The following is a 21975-nucleotide window of genomic DNA, read 5'->3' as shown; positions in this document are numbered from 1 at the left end:
TACCTTGCTCCACCCCCACCCAACACCAGCCCCACTGATGTCCCTGTCAGGAACCTGGCCAGACGACTCATGTCAGACATCCTATCTGGCTCTGTCTTGTTCAGTTCTGTGTACAACTCCACCTGAAACATCAAAGTTTGAACGAGAATTGAGTTTTGTGAAACCAGTTGAGCCTTTTTTTATCAATAATTCAAGACTATTCAACTTTTCAATTTATTCAGCCACCCTTCCCTTCAGTGGAGACAAACAAAAACAAGAAACATGGCAGCCCTAGGAAACAAGGTTTTCACAACTGTGCTAATGAATTGACTTTAATCCAAATTGTACAATCAAATCTAGGTCTGCATGTGGGTCACCTACACACACAATTTTAGAATAATTCATTCATCCTAACTCAACAATTTTTCTATTTTAGTAATGGTGTCTTCGACCTTATCCCTACTTACCCAAAAAGAAATCCAAAAATAGGTCTGCATGTAAGCTACATGCATACACTCCAATATACCACCTCTAATGCAACCAAAAACCAACACACATAGTGACTTCTGTTTTCACATATATACATATATTCATTTGACAAACTTTGCTTGAATAAGTATAATTATTCTGAACCATTCTCACAGTGGGTCACTTGAAGTAAACCTTCTAAGGTCAGTGTATGTCAATCATAAGAACTTCATTATGATATCCTACCATTTTAGCTGTGAAGTGTTACATGATGACCCTCTTGGAGCAGTGTATATCAATCCAAAGAACTAAGCTCAAATTCTTTCAGAATTATTTCCTACCATTCTAGCAGTGGATAGCTTGCTAAAGACCCTCTTGGAGCCGTGTATATCAATCCAAAGAACTAAGCTCAAATTCTTTCAGAATTATTTCATACCATTCTAGCAGCGGATAGCTTGCTAAAAACCCTCTTGGAGCAATGTATATCAATCCAAAGAACTAAGCTCAAATTCTTTCAGAATTATTTCCTACCATTCTAGCAGTGGATAGCTTGCTAAAGACCCTCTTGGAGCAGTGTATATCAATTCAAAGAACTAAGCTCAAATTCTTTCAAAATTATTTCCTACCATTCTAGCAGTGGATAGCTTGCTAAAGACCCTCTTGGAGCAGTGTATATCAATCCAAAGAACTAAGCTCAAATTCTTTCAGAATTATTTCCTACCATTCTAGCAGTGGATAGCTTGCTAAAGACCCTCTTGGAGCAGTGTATATCAATTCAAAGAACTAAGCTCAAATTCTTTCAAAATTATTTCCTACCATTCTAGCAGTGGATAGCTTGCTAAAGACCCTCTTGGAGCAGTGTATATCAATCCAAAGAAATAAGCACAAATTCTTTCAGAATTATTTCATACCATTCTAGCAGCGGATAGCTTGCTAAAAACCCTCTTGGAGCAATGTATATCAATCCAAAGAACTAAGCTCAAATTCTTTCAGAATTATTTCCTACCATTCTAGCAGTGGATAGCTTGCTGATGACCCTCTTGGAGCAGTGTATATCAATCGAAAGAACTAAGCTCAAATTATTTCAGAATTATTTCCTACCATTCTAGCAGTGGATAGCTTGCTAAAGACCCTCTTTGGGCAGCTATGTAAAGCTAAAGAACTTTGCTCAAATAACTTCATTATATAAATTCCTACCATTTTAGCTGAGGATCGCTTGCTGAAGACCCTCTTGGGACAGCGTATGTGGTGGTGTGAGGAGCACCAGCCCCGGGCGTTGAGCCACTCCACGGTGCCCCGGGGGTAGTCTGCCTCCTCCCTGTGCAGCAGCACCAGCTCCTTCTGGGCCCGCATCTCTATACTCTCTACCTGCTGCTCCAGCTGCAAATAGGCCACAGTATATACATGTATATATATGAGTGTGGTTCTGAGAAAACTGGGCTTAATTCATGTGCGTAAAGTATTGTCCCTTATTAGCATGTGCAGTCCTTACAGGCTAATCAGGGAGGCAACTTTCCGCATACACCGAATTTTTTTTTCAAAGAGACCTATAAACCAAGAATTCCATAAAAGCCGAAAGTGTTGTCTCTAACTAGCCTGTGTGCCCCCACAGGCTTATCTCAGACAACACTTTATGCACATGCTTTACGCCCAGTTTTCTCAGAAAAAGGCTCATTTTGGTAACATGGCTTCTTTATTAACTTGATTTGGAGTTGCCTATCATGGGCATTAAGGCATGAAGGCATTAGCCACCAATTAAATCAATACAGATTTGTTTATTGGCTGACAATGCAAACAAATATTTCTTCTTAAATGATAGAGCAACCATTTTGCCCCTGAAGTCAGAACTATACATAGCAAAACTCTTGTATGGCTCACACTTCCTTTGTGCATTGTTTATGAAAAGTTATAAAATAAAACTTTTGTTCTGTGTCTTTAAGATCAGCATATATCATTCATAATTCTAGGCTCAACTGAAAGATATCTTGAATAATATTTTAAGATTAATTCCGTATTCTATTTTGATATCAGTAATTTTAATTTAAATCAATGCAATATTATGCTATACTCATTTTGATATCTATTATTTTAATAAAAATCAAATTTCTGCATGCCAAGTATTTCAAAAAGTTAACCAAATTGTCATTAAAAACCATAGAAATGAGAAAGCATAAAAAATCCTAATCAGGACGCCATCTTGCTGCCCATTCAACCCACCTCTCCCACTTTGTGGTCATTGCCTGCCAGCCCCACAATGAGGATGCAGTCCGCCTGGCGTATGCACATCTTGGTCCACTTGGTCATGGTGAAGTCACACTGGTAGAGCACCATACGGTGGATGTCCTCCTGCTGACCCAGCCAGCTGAACAGGCGGAACTCATTCACACTGAAATCAGAGCATTTCAAAGTTTGACATTAATAGTTCATACTAAAATGAGAGCCTTTCACACTCAGGTATGAATAGTTCATACTCATAAATGATTCAATCATAAATAATTTGCACTGAAATGAGAAAATTCCACACTCAGGTAGGGATTGTTCACACTCAGATAAAAATCATTCATACTAAGATGAGAATACCAAACACTCAGATACAAATAGTTTGCCTTGAAAAGAGAGCATTTCAAACAAAGGTGAGAAATATCACCACTCAGATAAGAGTCATTCATACCGATATGAGGGAAGTTTGCACTAAGGTAATGATTGTCCACACTCAGAGAAGAGTTATTCATAGAGAGGTGAGATTATATCACACGCAGATACAAAGAATCCACACTAAAATGAGAGCATTTCACACTCAGGTAGGAATAGTTCACACTCAGATAAGAATCATTCATACAGCAACCAGAATACTACAATCAGATACAAATAATTCACACTGTAATCAGAGCATTTTACACTCAGCTAAGAATAGTTCACACCCAGATATGATTTAATCATACTGAGACCAGAATATTACATTCAGATACAAATATTTCACACTGATATGAGAGTATTTCACACTCATGTAGGGATTGTTCACACTCAGATAAAAATCATGTATCAAGATGAAACTACTGCAGACTCAGATACACATGTACAAATAGTGTGCCTTGAAACAAGAGCATTTCACACAAAGGAGAGAATTCTTACGGCTCATATAAGAGTCATTCATACTGATATGAGGGAAGTTTGCACTAAGGTAAGGATTATCCACACTTAAATAAGAATCAGTTATATGAAGATGGGAATATTTCACACTTAGGTACAAATAGTTTCCACTGAAAATGAGAGCATTTCACACCCAGGTAATAATTGTTCATGTTCAAATAAAAGTAATTCATTCAGAGTTGAGAGATAATATCACACTCAGGTACACATGACTCACACTAATATGAGAGCATTTCACACTCAGGTAGGAATACCTAACACTCAGATTAGAATCTTTTATACAATGACCAGAATATTACACTCGGATACAAATAATTCACAGACCATTTCACACAAAGGTGAAGCTTTTTAACATTTAGATAAAAATAATTCATTAGATAAAATCATTTAACACTCAGGTAAAAATAGTGTACAATGAAATCAGAGCCGTTCACAGTTTGTTAAGGATTGTTCACCATCAAATAAAATTATTCATACTGATATGAGAATATTTCACACTCAGATACAAATAGTTCACACTGAAATAAGATTATTTCACGTTCAGGTAGGGATTTTCCACTCTCAAATAAGAAAAATTCATTCCCAAACAAGAATATGACAATCTGATACAAATAATTGACACCAACACATTATATGACTTGTTGAATTTTTTTTTTCATTGAAATGAAAAGAGTTCACAGAAATAAAAATGGTAGAATTGTTTCCACTTATATATGAATAGTAAATAAAAACTATAAATGGTATAATCATTTATACAAAACATAAATCACATATAAATATTTATAATTCTAGAAATATTCAAAATGAAGAAAAAAATTTAACACTTAGTGATTTGTCACACTGAAGAAAGAATATTCAGCTTCAACAAGAGATCTTTCATTCTCACTAGAAATTTGCCATAACACTGATGCCACAACAACACATATTTGGCCACTGACAAATACACTATATACTACACTGGACAAAAAGGCAAAGAGCCATAATTAAGTCAAAACTGGTTGCTGTAAAAGTTCCTTTCTTTATTGTCACATAAACATTAACGTTATTAAACTTTTACAATTTAAGTGTGATTCATTCACAAGTAAAAGTGGATTTTTTTATAAATGTTGGGATAACATGTATATATTCTTTAGTCAAAAAAGCAAACAGGCCATAATTCTTCTTCAGGTCATACTAACTCTTTCATGCGTGAGATATTCAAACCAGGTGCAGTGTACTAACTTCTACACACTGGGCACTAAAATACCTAAGCACTAAGCACTTAAATAAAACTTATAAGTGTTAGAAGGGCAATAACAAAACAGAAAAACTTTCCAGCACTCTGTAATATTATTTTTTTTCAAAAACACAAGATTAACTAAGAAACTTGTTTAAGGAAAACTGGGCTCAATGCATGTGCAGTGCACGCAGGCTAATCTGGCAAAACACTTTCATCGTACACTGGATTATTGTTTCAAAGAGAACTCTTTTAAATTAAAAAATTATAAAAGCGGATAGTGTTGTCAAGGATAATCCTGAGCAGAGTGCACAGGCTAATCTGTGAAGACACTTTATGCACATGCATCAAGCCAAGTTTTCCTACAAAGAGGGTCACTTACTTGTCCAGTGCTCCGGCTCCCAGCCATCTCTTCACTATCTCACTGGTGAACCGAGTGACAGGGCCTAAATAAAACATGTTTGCTCTCAGTGACTTCATGTATTCAGATAAACATATATTCATCATCTTGAGAAAATAAAATGTTTGATATAAGTGTGTTACAGTCTTTCAATATAGAAACACAGTAAATATAATTAACTTACTGCATGTATTCATTAAAGGTGTACTTGTATGCTAATAAACTTATGAGTCTAAAAAAACATATAACCAATTTCAATAACTAAAACAGTAAACTATAAAATTCTGCATGTCTTGTTCTGGCTGTTAGGATTGTCTTGAGCACTTTAGATCACACAAAATGTCAATACCAATAACATGTGGACTTGCTTGGTATGTGCATTCAATATAATACATAGAGCCTTAAGTGCAGCTCAAGGACAAAGTTTGTTAAAGGCCTTTTAAAAAGTTACCTACTGCCTTAAGAGCATACTGCTGCTCTAGGACTAAATATGTATTTAAATATATTAACTATCGTCTTGAAAGCAAGATATATGTTAAAGGATAATCATTAATGGCTCGTTACCTATAGCCTTGAGAGCATACTGAAGCTCTAGGACAAAGTTTGATAGAAGCACGTCCGGGGAGGCAGGCAGGATGGCCACAGTGGCCAGATTGGGCACTGACACTCTGGTCTCACCATTACCCATGCTCTCTGAAACACAAAATAAGTTATGTCAAAGAGTGTATCTACCTAATTACTTATTATTATTGTTTATTATCATTTTAATTATCATTTTTATTTTAGTTCTTCTTATTATTATTAAATTATCTAGAAATAGTTCTAAAACCAACCACAAAGTACACGCTACACAAAGCAATGACAAAAAAAATTCATTATTTATTTTTCTCTATTTATTTATTGATCAACTTAGCATATAAAAGAAATTATTTAGAGTCCAATAAGCGTACATTTGATTGCCTTCAAATACAACACATGTTGGTCACTTACATTTAAACCTCATCATTAAAATTTAAATTCACAGTCAACTGTTAAAATATTTGATCTTTTCATTTTTATGTAACTCTGCAATCCAATGAAAGCAGGGTACCAGAAATCTGCAGTGTATCTTTGGTCCTCATGGATCCTATAATTCTTGTTCCCAGCAGGTGTATGAGACGGGTCACAACTTGTGGATGCTTTCTTTTGATCAAGTTCAATAACTCTGTTGGCAGTTTGGCTAGCTCAGTATCTCTATATAACAAACACAAAAAGACAACAGTTTGGCTAGCTCAGTATCTCTATATAACAAACACAAAAACACAACAGTTTGGCTAGCTCAGTATCTCTATATAACAAACAAAAAAAGACAACAATTTGGCTAGCTCAGTATCTCTATAAAAACAAACACAAAAAGACAACCATGAAATCTAAATACATAATTCAACTACAACAAAAGAAAACAAGGGAGAAAATTGTCACAAAACCAGGTTTTCAATTTGAAAAAAAGTCTGATAAAGGGAGACAATTCAAAATCTGCATTGTTACCCCCTTGTATAAGATTCAATCAATTTTTACTCGTGGTGACTTTGATTTCAATTTGAAAAAAAAATGTGATAAGGGGAGACCAATTCAAAATGTGCATTGTTACTGATCAAAGTTACCCCCTTGTTTAAAAATCAATCTATTTTTAGTTGTGGCGACCTTGACCTTGGAGATATTGACAAAATTCTTTCGCGTGACACACCGTCCAATGATGGTGAACAAATGTGCCAAATGATTTTAAAATCTCACAATGAATGACATAGTTATGGCCCGGACAAGCTCATTTATGGCCATTTTTGACCTTTGAACTCAAAGTGTGTCCTTGACCTTAGAGATATCAATGTAATTCTTTCGCGCAACACACCGTCTAATGATGGTGAACGAATGTGCCAAATGATTTTAATTTCTCACAATGAACAACAAAGTTATGGCCCGGACAAGCTTGTTCCGCCCGCCCGCCAGCCAGCCCGCCGACATTCACCAATCTAACAAGCAAATTCGTTGAATTGATATCCCCCTCCAATATACTTCTGGACACAAAAGTTTTCTGGACACACACAAAAAAGGATTTTTTCAAGATACAAAGGGCCATAACTCCATTATTATCCGATGGTGTACAATGCCATTTGGCGTGCATCATCCTTATCCATATATATATACTCATACCAAGTTTCAATGAAATCCGCCAAAGCACTTCCAAGATATGGCTCCGGACACAAAAAAGCATTTTTTCAAGATATAAAGGGCCATCACTCTGTTATAAACAGATGGTTTACAATGCCATTTGGCTTGCATCATCCTATATCCATATATATACTCATACCATTTTTCAATGAAATCCGTCAAATGACTTCCAAGATATAGCTTCGGACACAAAAGTGCCGGAAGGACGGAAAGACGGACGGAAAGACGGACGGAAGGACGGACAATGCCAAAACAATATCCCTCCGTCTATGGCAAGGGATAATAACCAGTTTTTTCCTTCGGAAAACCTTGTTAAAAATCAAGTTTTTTTTGTGTGCTCTTCTTTTATATTTCTTGAATGTTATGAGGATGATTTTCTAAAAAACATATTCATCAAAATTATAAAGAATTTCCAGAAATATTCAATATTCTGTAATAGGTCATCTTATGCGGAAAGCATTTAAGAACAGAAAGGAGTATGTTGAACAACACATCGGATTCTCTCTAGATCTCTCTGTGCTAACCTCTCAAAACAAAGACAAGGCAAACATGCACCATTAACTTGCAACTTATTTCTAAGGCCGACAATAATATTTACCCCCAATTTCTTTTAATAATGACCGATAAGGTCATTGCTGCATACAAGCATGAATTGCACTTTGAAGAACATTTATGATCTGAAAAAAGCTTTAGCTCAATAATGGTTATAGTCATGACACAAAAATATATGAGCCTTGCTCTGAGAAAATGGCTAAATGCATGTGCATTCAGTGTCATCCCAGATTAGCCTGTGAAGTCCGCATAGCCTAATCAGGGACGACACTTTCCGCCTTAACTACATTTTCGTTAAGAAGGAAGACTTCCTTTAAACAAAAAATACCATAAAAGCGGACTGCACAGGCTAATCTAAACAAAGCGTAAGCCCACCTGACTGCAATTCCAGTGGTGACTCGTTCTTGCTGGGTCAGGACCTCCACAATTCCTACCAGCTCACCCCTACCGTACTCTCCCACCATCTCCTTCTTGCCTCCAGATGAAGTGAGCACAGTCCTCAGTCGACCAGTCAACACTATGTAGATTGAGTCTGCATGTTCACCTTGCCTGAAATGTTGTAGGCACAAAAAAAGTTTTGATCTTTTTATTTTGAGCTTGATTGCATCGAATGTCTTAGGCTCATTGAATCCCTCTCAAGGCCCTTTCCTGGGTAGTTCCAGTACTTGGCGTCTTTGGGGAAGATCTTAAGAACTCTCACACAGAGGGAAGTGAACCTGTTATCATGTAGCAAACCATATCCTTTATGCCACTGACAGAAGAAGTGTATTGAGATGATTAGTTTGCTGTTGGCTTGTTGTGTTTGAAGAAAACAATATAAACACTAGACCTTGCCACAGATGCAGCATGTTCTAATATGTATAGAGTTGTAATAAGAAAACAATTGACACCCACAATTGGCCAGTTTTGACCACAGGGACTTAATTGTAAACTAAAGGCAAGTATTCTGGAGTTTCACCCAGAAACCATTTTATTGTTTTGAGTCACTGTGACCTTGACCTTTGACCTAGTGACCTGAAAATCAATAGGGGTCAACTGCCAGTCATGATCAATGTACCTATGAATTAACATGATCCTAGGCATAAGCATTCTTGACTTATCATCCGGAAACCATTACACTGTTTCGAGTCACTGTGACCTTGACCTTTGACCTAGTGACCTGAAAATCAATAGGGGTAATCTGCCAGTCATGATCAATGTACCTATGAAGTTTCATGATCCTAGGCATAAGCATTTTCGAGTTATCATCTGGAAGCCATTTTACTATTTCGAGTCACTATGACCTTGACCTTTGACTTAGTGACCTGAAAATCAATATGGGTCATCAGCCAGTCATCATCAATGTACCTATGAAGTTTCATGATCCTAGGCCTAAGCGTTCTCGAGTTATCATCCGGAAACCATCTGGTGGACGGACCGACCGACATGTGCAAAACAATATACCCCCTCTTCTTCAAAGGGGGGCAAAAAAAAGATTGTAGAGAAACTTAATACTATTGTTCATACACATTTTTTAAACATATGGACCTTTTGATTTTTGAGGTAAAATATTGTTTACATTATTTCTTCATAAGTCTTCATACTCTATGGTAAACAGTCTAACTCTATGGGTTTTGAGCCCATGGCCACAATGTGATGAAACTAAGTAGAGGATTTACATACCATGTTACATACCAAAAAGGACACACATGTATATTGCAGTTTAAGAAATGTATATATTTGCTAAACAATTACATATTAACAAAAAAATACAGAATTCTAAGTTGCAATAAAGGTATTACATTTGTATTTTTTTAACATGGAACAATAACAAACATACATGCTAACAATATTTTCACACTCAAACAACAAAAAACTGCCCCATTGCCTTACCTGAACAGGGCCCTTCCAGCTTCAATCATCATCCAGTCCAAGGCAAAGTCTATCTGTCTCACAAATGGGGTTAGCCTTAGCAGGGTAAACGAGGCTACATTCAACACAACTGACGGCTGCTCCCTCATTATGCTGCAAATGTGTTACCAAGTTATCAGTTTAAAACAAGAGCTGTCTCCATAGGATGACATATGCCCCCCAAAAAGGCTTAGATAGAAGTTATAAGCATTTTTCGAAACCTTAACGCAGGTTTTGAAACCTAAACGCGGACCCTAAGTTCAAGGTCAAGGTCAAAGGGGTCAAATTTTGTGCGTATGGAAAGGCCATGTCCATATACACATGCATACCAAATATGAAGGTTACATCTAAAGCGACATTGAAGTTATGAGCATTTTTCGAAACCTAATTGCAAAGTGTGATGGACAGACAGACGGACAGTGCTATCACTATATGCCCTCCTTCGGGGGCATAAAAAACAGACATAATAGTAAATTGTGAAAGAGTTTTTCAAATCTGTTTTCATGAAAAGTTAGAAGTTAGACATTTCATATATTGCAACTTAAAGTAGTCAATAGTCGTTTCTGATATATTTTTCTTGTGTTATGATTCTAAACAAATACAATTTTCTCAAGCCACTTAAACCTCTGTACATAAGAAATTCCATAATTTATATACAGAAAATACAGTGTTGGACAGAGAAAATTCATTAGGGCTAGCCATTTTTTTGTGTAGAAACAGAAATCTGGATTGCACCTTTAAACAAATATTAAGAGTTGCTTTTCTAATGCCCCTCAACCCCGAATAAAACATGAGCACCGCATAACGGGTGCCAACGCTCGGCTGCGAAAGATTGTCAGAATTTTTTAATTTTTTTTAGAGGTCACAGTGACCTTGACCTTTGACCTAGTGACCCAAAATTGGGTATGGCATGTAGAACTCATCAAGGTGCATCTACATATGAAGTTTCAAAGTTGTAGGTGAAAGCACTTTGATTTTAGAGCCAATGTTAAGGTTTTAGCACGAGGCCTATGGCTATGACAATACCTCGTGTTTTCTCGGAAAACAGCCGAGCTAAAAATCAGCTCATGTCTAGTAATTTTGTATCAAAACTTTGTTATCAATACTTTAATCCGTGGCCTTACTATTTTAGATTACAGTTGTGTTCCACTTTTTTTGCCACTTGCATTATTATTAAGAAGCCCAATTTTTTACTACAGTAACTGCTACTTACTTATAGAAATCATTCTTTGTGATGATGGCAACCTTGGCGTCAGTTTTAGCCCGTACTGTGAAGAAAGACGGTTCCCCTGTTAGTACTGCAAGGGCACCTACCATCTCACCCGGCTGGGCAGAAAACAACTTCACCTGGAAGGATGCATATGGGCACAGATGATGTAAGTCAGTGATGAGAATATTAAACTAATGGTTTTATAACACACCTGCACACCTTTGGTCTTTTTTCACAGATTGAAACTTTACTTTAACACACTTTCTTTTAACAAACAATGACATAGTGTGAAACTTAACAATTGTATCTATTATAACTCTGTCAAGAAGTTACAACAGTTTCATTCTCAACCTGTAAATCTGTTAATAAGTATAATATCATATAAATCTCCTTCTGGAAAAACTGGGCTTAATGCATGTGCATCAAGTGTCGTCCCTGATAAGCCCAGGCAGTATGCAAATGCTAACCTGGGACAACACTTTCTGTCAGAATAGATTTTTGTTTACGAGAAATTTTCTGTGAACAAACAATCTATAAAAGAGGAAAATGTCGTCCCTTATTAGCCTGTGCAGACCGTGAGACAAAATTGTATGCACATTCATACAGCAAGAGCGCGGTGTAAACATAAAGGCAGTCCATTACCTCTTTTGCAGACTCTCCCACATACTGCTGAATCACATTGAGCTGTCCACTTGCAACAAACATCAGAGACGAGTCCTGAAATATGAAAAATGAAATAAAACATTGATTTGTGTAAGCCTTCTGATTTATGGAATATAACAAGGATGTGGTATATGAGATTTACAAATGTCATGAAAGGAGACTTGCACATAATACCAACAATAGGGTTTAAGTTGAGAGTAAACCTATTTTTTAGATTGATTGCATCCAAAGCCTTATAATTACTGAGAAAATCTTAAGTCCGTTCCCTAGAAATAACTAGTAATTGGTGTCTTAAAAGAAGATCTTGTGAACTGGAAACTCCTGGGCTCTAGGTTGTCATCTTATCAACTATGCCGCTGCAATCTAAATAGTGTCCTAGTATAAAGAGACAATTGAGCTGAGGTCTGTGATGATAGTGGGAGGGTGAGTAGCCTGCACACAGACTAAAATGCTTATAATTTTATACTTTATCTGGAATTTTTCTAAGAAAATACCTTTTTTAAACAAAAGGAGAGATGTGTTTGTCGAAGCACAATGCCCTCTAATGCGCTGCTTTGAATTATTATTTTTTTACCTTTGACCTTGTGCAGCTCTATGAGATACACATGCATGCCATATATCAAGTTGCTACGTTCAGTTTTGCAAAAGTTATGAAGAAGGTTAAAGTTATGGTTAAAGCTTTTATTTTTTACCTTTGACCTTGAAGGATGACCTTGACCTTTCACCACTCAAAATGTGCAGCTCCATGAGATACACATGCATGCCAAATATCAAGTTGCTACGTTGAATTGTGCAAAAGTTATGAAGAAGGTTAAAGTTTTGGGACACACACACACACAAAATGACAGACAGGCCAAAAACAATATACCCCCGATCTTTCAATCCGGGGGCATAAAAACACAATATAAAAGCAGAAAGTGTCGTCACTGATATGCCTGTGCAGACTTTGGGACGACACTTTCCGCAATTGCATCAGGCCCCATTTTCCCAGGGTGAGGCTCAATTAAGATTTAGGTCCCCACCTGGTCTCCCTGCTTGATAAGGGTATTTCCAGCCTTGAAGGTAGAGAGCTTCACTCGGTCCTCCAGAAGATCTTCAGACTGAAACACACACATGACCGGTACATGCATAATCATTTTAACAATATTTACCTGTGCAAAACATATTTAATGCACACTAACCTTAACACAAAATAGCAAAAGACATAAGGAATTAAGTGAAATTAAAGAATTGCTTAGTTTCTTTTTTCTTTAGAGCTTTATAAATATGGGCCCAGAATCAGCCTGTGTTGTTCCATGCTGACGCTCCAGGTCCTGAATAAGCCTGTGCTATTCCATTGGGCTGTCGGGTCCTCACTAAGTCTGTGCTAATCCAGTGGGCTTTCAGGACAAACCAGTGCTAATCAAATTAAGCCTGTAATATGGGCTTAGATCAGGCTTTGCCAATCCACGGGGATCATTCTGCCTAAAGTAGATTTATGTAGATTTTAAAAAGTCGTTTTCGACACAGATAACATAAAAGCAGACATCACATCTTGATGTGCAGATGAAACTCATTACCAAGAATTTAAATTATTTTTTAATTATATAATACATATTTCTCTGTCATTATCTTGTTTTAAAGCATAATACATCAATAACATTTTGTTAGTTCAATGTTCTGAATAAAATTAAGATAAATTGTAGATTTACTAGTTTCCTCTCCAATATTCTTTACAATATTTCCGTCATTAATTACCGTCAGTAAACCTACTCACTACTTTTCTGGGTTAGCCGATTGACCAGTTCTAACCACAAATAGGCACTTAGGCCTGTTAGGTGACAACTGCCTTTCTAGGATCCAAGGAAGGGGAAAAATGGTTGTGGAAATGATTCCAACATTCAGATAAAACCATGACACCTGATATAAAGACGGTCAAATATGGAGATAAATATTTTGTTTACCTGTAGTTTCAGAAGTGTTACTATGTCCTGTTTTACCAGGTCAAGAATGGCCTCATCTGTGTAAGACGCATCGGTCTCAGCAAAACTGGGAAGATTTGTTTCCACTGGCTCCTTCAGCCTCACTCGAGAACTAGTGGGGGGCAGGCCTGTAGCCAACGTGCCTTCCTCGGACATCTGGCAAAACATATGTGCAATGGAAATTATACATATTATAATCAAAATTGTTGAAATACTTTCATGAGAGTAGAAATTGGAAATCAAGATAAATCACCAAATGGGTTCTTTACCAGAGTAGAACATAAAAGGTCCCAGTGGTGTAGTGGATATAGTGTCCTCCTAGCAACATGAGGTCACGGGTTCGATCCCCACTGTAGGAGGGTTCGTAAGATCTCCTCCATAGACACCAAGGTTCTAGTCCCAGGAAACGGACTCGAGAGCGTTTCAAATAAGTCTTAGGCTTTCTATGCAAACTAGCTAAAATAAATAAATAGGTTTAAACTAAAAGTCCTTCAACAGAAACAACCAATAATTGTTGACCAAAAATGCATGTTTTTCAGTAAAATGGCATTAAAATGGCATGCTTACAGCCTGGACAATTTTTGATGAACATTATTTGATATTTAACTTTCTTGATTGCTTAGCTTACTGGTCGCATAGAGCTCCTTCTGCGGCCTTTCACACCGGCTCTCATACAGGCAGCATCAAAGTCTGTGATCGGGTTATCAATCTCAGTCTCATCAGTATCATCAAACAGATTTGACATACTAGTTTGTGGCTGCCTCACTACAAGATTGGGAATGATCAACAATTGGCAATATAGTGATAAATGTAAAGTGAGTGGGGCTACAATTTCAATTCTTAGCTACATTCCAAAAACAATTTTCTAAATTTTCTTTACTACATTTTGTCATCCAATCACACAATTTTTTAAGTTTTGTACAGCAAACAAACACCTCTTTGGTAGTTAAATACAAGAAAGTTTGTTACTGGCACTGACAATCCTGCATAAAAATGAGAATATTCATCATGTTGGAATAAAAGCACTTCTAGGGTTGAGCTTAACCATCCATTTCAGGGCGAGGTAAACCCAGCCAATTTATACTAGATACTAGACCTGGTATCTCCTGGCGATCAGTCTCTATTTCTGCTTCTGATGGTCCAGTCGAACTGAGTCTCTTACGAGAGGTCTGTGATGTGAGCGCATATATGGACAGCCTCCTCACATCTGTGTCACTGTTCTGCAATCATAGAGATAAAACAATTTAATGATCAAATAGAACCGAATCATGTTTAACATCAGTTTATGTCATAGTTTAAACCAGGGATGACAACAAATATCAAAATCACTAGAAATGTGTCTGAAGAATTAGGATGCACTTGTTTAATTTTGATGGAGATCGAAGCGACATAGAAGTCATGAGCATTTTTCAAAACCTAAACGCAAAGTGCAGAGCTCCAGATAAGGTTTTGTGAAATTCTTAACGTTACTACCAGATTTTCAAAAAGAATTCTTAACTTGGAAATTTTATTCTTAACGTTACTACTAAGTTTTGGAAAATAATTCTTAACTTTTCGAAACAACCTAAAAATAAATAATAATGGTTATTTTCATGCAAAAAATCAAAACAAACATACTAGCAACTTTATTTATACGAGTTCAACATTGTCTATTCAGTATTATTCAATTTTATTTTTCAAATACCTTCATATGTCCAAACTGTGCTTAGATTGCATGCCTTCGAAGAATTTTTACATATTTCACAATTATAACTGGTCTCCCCTTCAATCTTTTCAATGATTAGCCACGGGAATTCTCCCTTCCACTTGTTCAATGTTTTTTTTTGTTTAAGGTTGGACCCGTCGTGTCGTGTTTTTATGAGCTTTTCCGACTGTGTCGGCAACTGAACATACAACATTGTATAAGATCTTTTCTATAATGTCTTTCTTAACAATCAACTTCGGCTCACAATATGTTAAAAGCGTGTTTTTGCACCTTTGCAGTATTTTAGGACGCTCTCTGGGCGCCGCCATTGTTTTTTGACAGATAGACTGTACACGCTGCTTTTATTGGAAAAAATGCGCTTTGTTAAACAAACCCGATAACCATTTTATATAAGCACCAAAAATATCTTTAATACACGAAAAGAACTCAATAAAAATCGATACGAACCGATGTAAAATTTTTATTCGTAACTTGATTTTGTAATTCTTTATGGTACGACAAGATTTTAAAATAAATACATAACGGACTTGAAAATAATTCGTAATTACGAAAATGAGACCCTTATCTGAAGGTCTGAAAGTGTGACGGAGAGACAGACAGACGGACGGTGCGATCACTATATGCCCTCCTTCGGGGCCATAAAAATCCAAAACATATTTATGATTGTGTTTTTAATGCATAATTGATAACTTTAATAGGAATAAAATAAATCAACCAGTCATTTGATTGCCTAAATCGTGTTTCCATCAGAATGGTTAGCATTCAATACTAATATTTCGGAAAAAACAGTGGCTTTTAAAATAAGTTAAGATAAATAGATAGATAAACAAAAAATGGAAGAGCATATTGTTTTAAGTATTGGATTACAGTTGTCATAGACATTAAGCATGTTGTTAATTAAATTTTGTTTGATGACTCCTTTTAGAGCTCAACCTTTTCTACGATTCAATTTAAAATAGTAATTATTCAAACTGTGTACGTTGTTTAATTAATATTATTCTTGTGTTTTTTTATATGAGGATAAATCTTTATTCATCACACTTGGCTTAGACTGAGTGTGGAAGTTGTATGATCAGATTCTGTTCTGATATTGAACATTTGTCCAGGACCATTATCATCATATTGGTTTTGCGGATACCAATAACTGACTGCTTGTGAAGTTCATTTGTTACTATTTAAAAAAATGCTATGTCATATATACATGTTGCACATTAGCAGATCTTCAGTATTTTAACTTTTAGATCTTATTTGCATGTTATGGATGATTAAAATACTTTAATAATCAAATATTTCGCAACTTAATTGTTGCTATCCAAATATTTTATTTTCATAAGACTTTGTCTATATAAACGTTAGCATTTATAGAGAAGAACTCCTTGAAATGTTCGTACATTCAAAATCATGTACATAAAGAGTTGTTCTGTTTGCACTCACCCTGTTGATGAGTTCACTACTGAGGCCCAGGTAGTTGTGCAGGGCAGTAAACGTCACTCGCTGAAGTCTCACCATGATCACCTGAAACACAACAAACCACTTTTGGCTTCAATTTTGTTTTTGTTCATAGGAATTTTCCTGCTGTTTGACAGTATTTCAGACACATGAGTTGCATCATGGGAATGTTGGGTCTTATCCTATATGCGGACTGGGTAGCTCAAGACCAGCCTGTCCACTATAGATCATGACACCTTGCAGGACTTTCAAGCCGACAGGGTAGCTCCTGATTTTACAGGCGACATAGCTTCACATGATAAGACTGTGTGAACACATAGGCTGGTATATAGCTAACCTAGCCAAAATGGCATAAAACATATTTTCGCTTGACCCGGCTCATTTAATTCAGCCAATAAACAAACTAACATTTGTCCTCAGAATGCTGGTTTATCAGATCATACTTAGTGCACAAACTCATACCATTAACTGAAAACTGTTCTTCTTAAATAAGAAGTATGGACAGAATTGTCGCATAAATAATTTAGTGACAAGCTTAACCTTTCCTTGTTGAAAGAGAGGTGAGGGAAGATTATCTTTCAACATTATTTATATGACTAATCACCACACAGGTTATGCTGCCTGGTAGGAAAGTCAACTCATGAACAGTCTTCAACACTAAGGTGAGTCCGGTAGTCTGATACTCCTGGAAATGAGACTCGGACTCCTTGCTTTTGTGTCAAGGAAGTCCGTCAAAATCTTTGAATAATTAAACAAGAGATGTGTTTGTCAGAAACACAATGTCCCCTACTGCGCCGCTTTAATACATGTCTTTTTACCTTTGACCTTGAAGGATGACCTTGACCTTTCACCAATCGAAATGTGCAGCTCTATGAGATACACACATGCCAAATATCAAGTTGCTATGTGAAGGGACATAGAAGTTATGAGCATTTTTTTTTTCGAAACCTAAACGCGAAACCTAAACGCAAAGTGTAACGGAAGGACAGACGGACAGACAGACAGACAGACCGTCCGATCACTATATGCCCTCCTTCGGGGCATAAAAATTACCTTGATTTACATATTTGTTTTGCTAGAGTATCAAAAATTTATGCATCCAACATATGTGTCTCTAATCATTCTTAATGAACCCATCAACAAATACTAAACAGTCTAAAATTAAGTAGTTTGGTTCCCTGTCAGAGCTGGTGGTGTGGAAATAGGGAAACTAGAGCTCAAATTCACCCTATCATTGCCTTTTTTTCCAAATATTTGGCATTTTGGTTGAAGATGAGGCTGGAGTTGAGGAACATTTTGAAGCCAACATATTAGAGCAAGATGAGACAGTTGATTACCAGGATACCACTGACTTTGATGGGAGTCTACTTGATATTTACATGCTGCAAATAAAACAATATATACATATATATTGGATCCCCTTAAGTCTGTAAGGATGTCTAATCTTCAAAAGTAGGGAGTCCATTTGACTCTTTACTAAGATTAGTTTGAGCTAAATGCTGATGAACCCTGATTATAAATTTCTGTCCTCTACCAACCAAGGTATCTATGTCTTGCATATCAAAAGGAAGCCATATACATGCACAATTAACGTATGTTACTTACTACTCAAAATTGAAATTAACTTTAGCCCGCAAACAGCAAATAAGAATGAAAGTACCTGTACAACTCTAACCAGTGACTCAGGGTATCTATCAAACAATGACTGGAAAGCAGTCGCAGGCAACCTGCAAAAACACATCATCAAAAGGTAAAAACTTGTTATGATCAGTTTGTATGAATGTCTACTTTAAATGCATGTATCTATATTATTATTCTTACCATTTGATATTTTCTGTCAACATATGTCTTTATTGGTATGTTCAAAACACAACAAAAACAACACAATAACATTTTACTAGAGGCAAACAGTCATTATTAAAAGTGATTGGAAACAAATTAAATACAAGTAAGTACCTAAGCAAAAACAAGAGGGCCTGAAAGGCCCAAAGTCGCTGGCCTGAGATAACAAGATATAATTGGGACAAATCTTCTGACCAAGTTTCAGGAAGATCGGAAAATAAATGTGGCCTCTTAGAGTGTTAACAAGGTTTTACTATAGCCATATAAGGAAAAATGCCACGCCCCTGGCAGTCATGTTTTTCAACCAACCGGCATCATTTTTTAACTCATCCAAGATATTATCGGGATGAATCTTTTAACCAAGTTTCATGAAGATCGGACATTAAATGTGGCCTCTAGAGTGTTAACAAGATTTTACTATAGCCATACATGTATAAGGAAAAATGCCCCGCCCCTTGGAAGCAATTTTTTTCAAGCAATCATAATTATTTTCTAACTCATCTAAGATATCATTGAGACCAATCTTCTGACCAAATTTCATGAAGATTGGACAATAAATGTGGCCTCTAGAGTGTTAACAAGGTTTTACTAAAGCCATATACATGTATAGCCATAAAAGGAAAAATGCCCCGCCCCTGGTGGCAATGTTTTGAAAGCAACAAAAACCATTTTCAAACTCATCCAAGATATCATTGGGACAAATCTTCAGACCAAGTTTCATGATGATCGGAAAATAAATGTGAACTCTAGAGTGTTAACAAGGTCATACATTTTAATATAATTTAAAATAAAAGTTGAGAAGAACATGTGTCAAAAAATGCGAAATAAGCCAGATATTTAATTCTGAAATCGAAAATGTCTGTAAAGTCGAATTTGCCAGAATGTATATCATGCATGTACGATGTCAATCTTAATTTAGTTTGATGGTTGTTTTAAAATTTCTGCAGCGATGTCTATTCATATGACACAAACACTAACTCCGATCCTAATAAAAAGACGAATTCTTCGGTTATTGTAGGAAAATATGTACGAAATATCTTCGTCACCATCGGCTCGGGGCGCTAATTTGTCTATGCTACATTTTATGAAATTCGTCTTCAATGTCTAGCCTATTTTGTGTTATTGTAATATGTATTTATCAATATATTACAATTTAACACATAAAAATCGTATAGTCTCGCTTTAATCGTTTGACAAAAGAATGCCATATTGTACAGAATCATCAAACAATAAAAAACATATCCAAAAGTTTGCTATCTTCCAGAATGTAAAACTATCATTTATAATTAATTCCACTTAATCTTCTTGTGCCTTAAAAGCTCCGTCGATGTTAAAATAGTTATACCACAGTTTAAAACTGTTGTCATTGATACTTATAAACAAGAGTGGTTTCGATCCATTGAAAATAGCTCTGTTTTAGATATGTACCGTGTGTTTAAGTCAACATTTGTATACGAAAATTATTTAGATTTATTACCTAAATCACTAAGACACTATGTCGCAAAGCTTCGATCTTCCAGCCTACCACTGAGAATTCAAACTGGAAGATATGCTGATCAAAATATACCACGAAATGAACGTTTTTGCCTTTGTTGTAACGGTTTAGATATTGAAGATGAGTACCATTTTGTCTGTAAATGTCCATTATACGTTGATATTAGAAAACTCTATTTAAAGAAATGTTATTACAATAGGCCTTCTGTTTACAAATTCCACCAGTTGCTGAATACAACGAATAAATTTGAACTTATTAAGTTAGCCAAATTTGTAAAAGAAGCTCTGATTTTAAGAAATAATATTACTAATGCTGTTAATTAATTTATATAGCAATCCTCCATATATTACCTTGCCTTTTCGTAACCGTATACGATGCTGATTATGTTATTGTTACTACTATGTTCATCTCTGTAACTTTTCCTAAACGTATACGATGCTCCTTATGTTTATATTATTACTATGTTTATCTCTGTGACATAATTGTATGTGAAATATCTAGTGTTTAGACGATGTACACTGTGCAAGTCTGAATAAATATTTGTCTTGTCTTGTCTTGTCTTAAAAAAAAAAAATTAAAAAGGGAGACAACTCTGTCAATTCAACATAATTTTTGAAAAGCCATTTTGCAGTTACTTCCCTTGACATGCTAAACTAGAGTGTTCACAAGCTGCTTTACTATATACATATAAGGAAAATGACCCCCCCCCCCCCAGCGGACATGCTTTTTTACTGATCCAAACCATTTTCCAACTCAACCGTCATATCCAGAAAACACATGTTCTGACCAAATTTCATGAACATTGGACCAAAAATGTGACTTCTAGAGGGTTCACATGTTTTCACTATATGTATAGAGAGAGCAAACTGCCCCGCCCCCTGGCGGCCATGTTTTTTCACCGATCTGGACCATTTTCAAACTTGTCCGAGATATCAATAAAACCAGTGTTTTGACCGAGTTTCATGATGATTGGGTAAAAATTGTGACTTCTAGAGTGTTCACAAGGTTTCTCTATAGCTTTATAAGGAATACTGCCCTGCCCCCTGGCGGCCATGTTTTTTAACGGACCAGAACCATTTTTGAACTCAACCAACATATCATTAAGACAAACCTTTTGACAAAGTTACATGAAGATTGGGCATCAAATGTGACTTCTACAGTGTTCACAAGTTTTTTTCTTTTTTTTGACCTAGTGACCTAGTTTTTGACCCAGCATGACCCTGTTTCGAACTCAGTCAAGGTATCAATGGGACAAATGTTCTGACCAAGTTTCATGAAAATCAAACAATAAATGTGGCCTCTAGAGTGTTCACAAGGCAAAATGTTGACGACGCACGACGGACGATGCACGACGGACAAAAGGCAATCACAAAAGCTCACCATGAACACGTTGTTCTCAGGTGAGCTAAAAAAAGATTTGTAAAAAAACTAAAGACCCTACCACTGATGTTTAGTCACAAGCAAATTTTGCGCTCCATGTATGTTTTTTTTAATGACCAAAATTTGTCACAGCTAAAAAAAAATTCTATATGATTCAGTTCAATTGGTAGTTTATGGGCAATAGACCAAGTATCTACATAATGTACCTTCGCAATATTCTGGAGAGTATATAGTCTATAGTGGAAAAAGGCAATAAGCCAGCAAAAATTATTTACAGCAATACTTTTTATAAGGGTTTGCCTGCATCTAAAGGTGCTTATGCTATTCTTTTTTAGGGAATGACTACCCAACAGTTAAAGAGGAGCCGAACCCACGCAAGGTTGAGAGATACAAACATGTGCAATCCT

General features: G+C 36.1%; 1 protein-coding gene across 4 annotated transcripts in view; it reads right to left on the bottom strand.

Moving 5' to 3' along the window:
* LOC127873326 (patatin-like phospholipase domain-containing protein 7) overlaps positions 1–21975 on the bottom strand; it is a 97460-nt gene that overhangs the window by 57550 nt on the left and 17935 nt on the right. For all 4 annotated transcript variants that reach the window (XM_052417154.1, XM_052417153.1, XM_052417151.1 and 1 more), the window contains exons 9-24: positions 18512–18578; positions 16837–16917; positions 14794–14917; positions 14326–14462; positions 13680–13853; positions 12759–12836; positions 11716–11790; positions 11077–11210; positions 9846–9977; positions 8349–8522; positions 6304–6446; positions 5778–5906; positions 5196–5259; positions 2665–2833; positions 1645–1827; positions 4–122 (exon numbers count right to left, since the gene is read on the bottom strand). In XM_052417154.1, the coding sequence (XP_052273114.1) occupies positions 4–122; positions 1645–1827; positions 2665–2833; positions 5196–5259; positions 5778–5906; positions 6304–6446; positions 8349–8522; positions 9846–9977; positions 11077–11210; positions 11716–11790; positions 12759–12836; positions 13680–13853; positions 14326–14462; positions 14794–14917; positions 16837–16917; positions 18512–18578 (1983 nt within the window). The remainder of the gene's footprint in view (positions 1–3; positions 123–1644; positions 1828–2664; positions 2834–5195; positions 5260–5777; positions 5907–6303; positions 6447–8348; positions 8523–9845; positions 9978–11076; positions 11211–11715; positions 11791–12758; positions 12837–13679; positions 13854–14325; positions 14463–14793; positions 14918–16836; positions 16918–18511; positions 18579–21975) is intronic.

Source organism: Dreissena polymorpha, chromosome 3 (genome assembly GCF_020536995.1).
Source record: "Dreissena polymorpha isolate Duluth1 chromosome 3, UMN_Dpol_1.0, whole genome shotgun sequence".
NCBI classification, from domain to species: Eukaryota; Metazoa; Mollusca; class Bivalvia; order Myida; family Dreissenidae; genus Dreissena; species Dreissena polymorpha.
The sequence above is the reverse complement of the archived record's forward strand: the minus strand, read 5'-3'. Positions and strand labels throughout refer to the sequence as shown.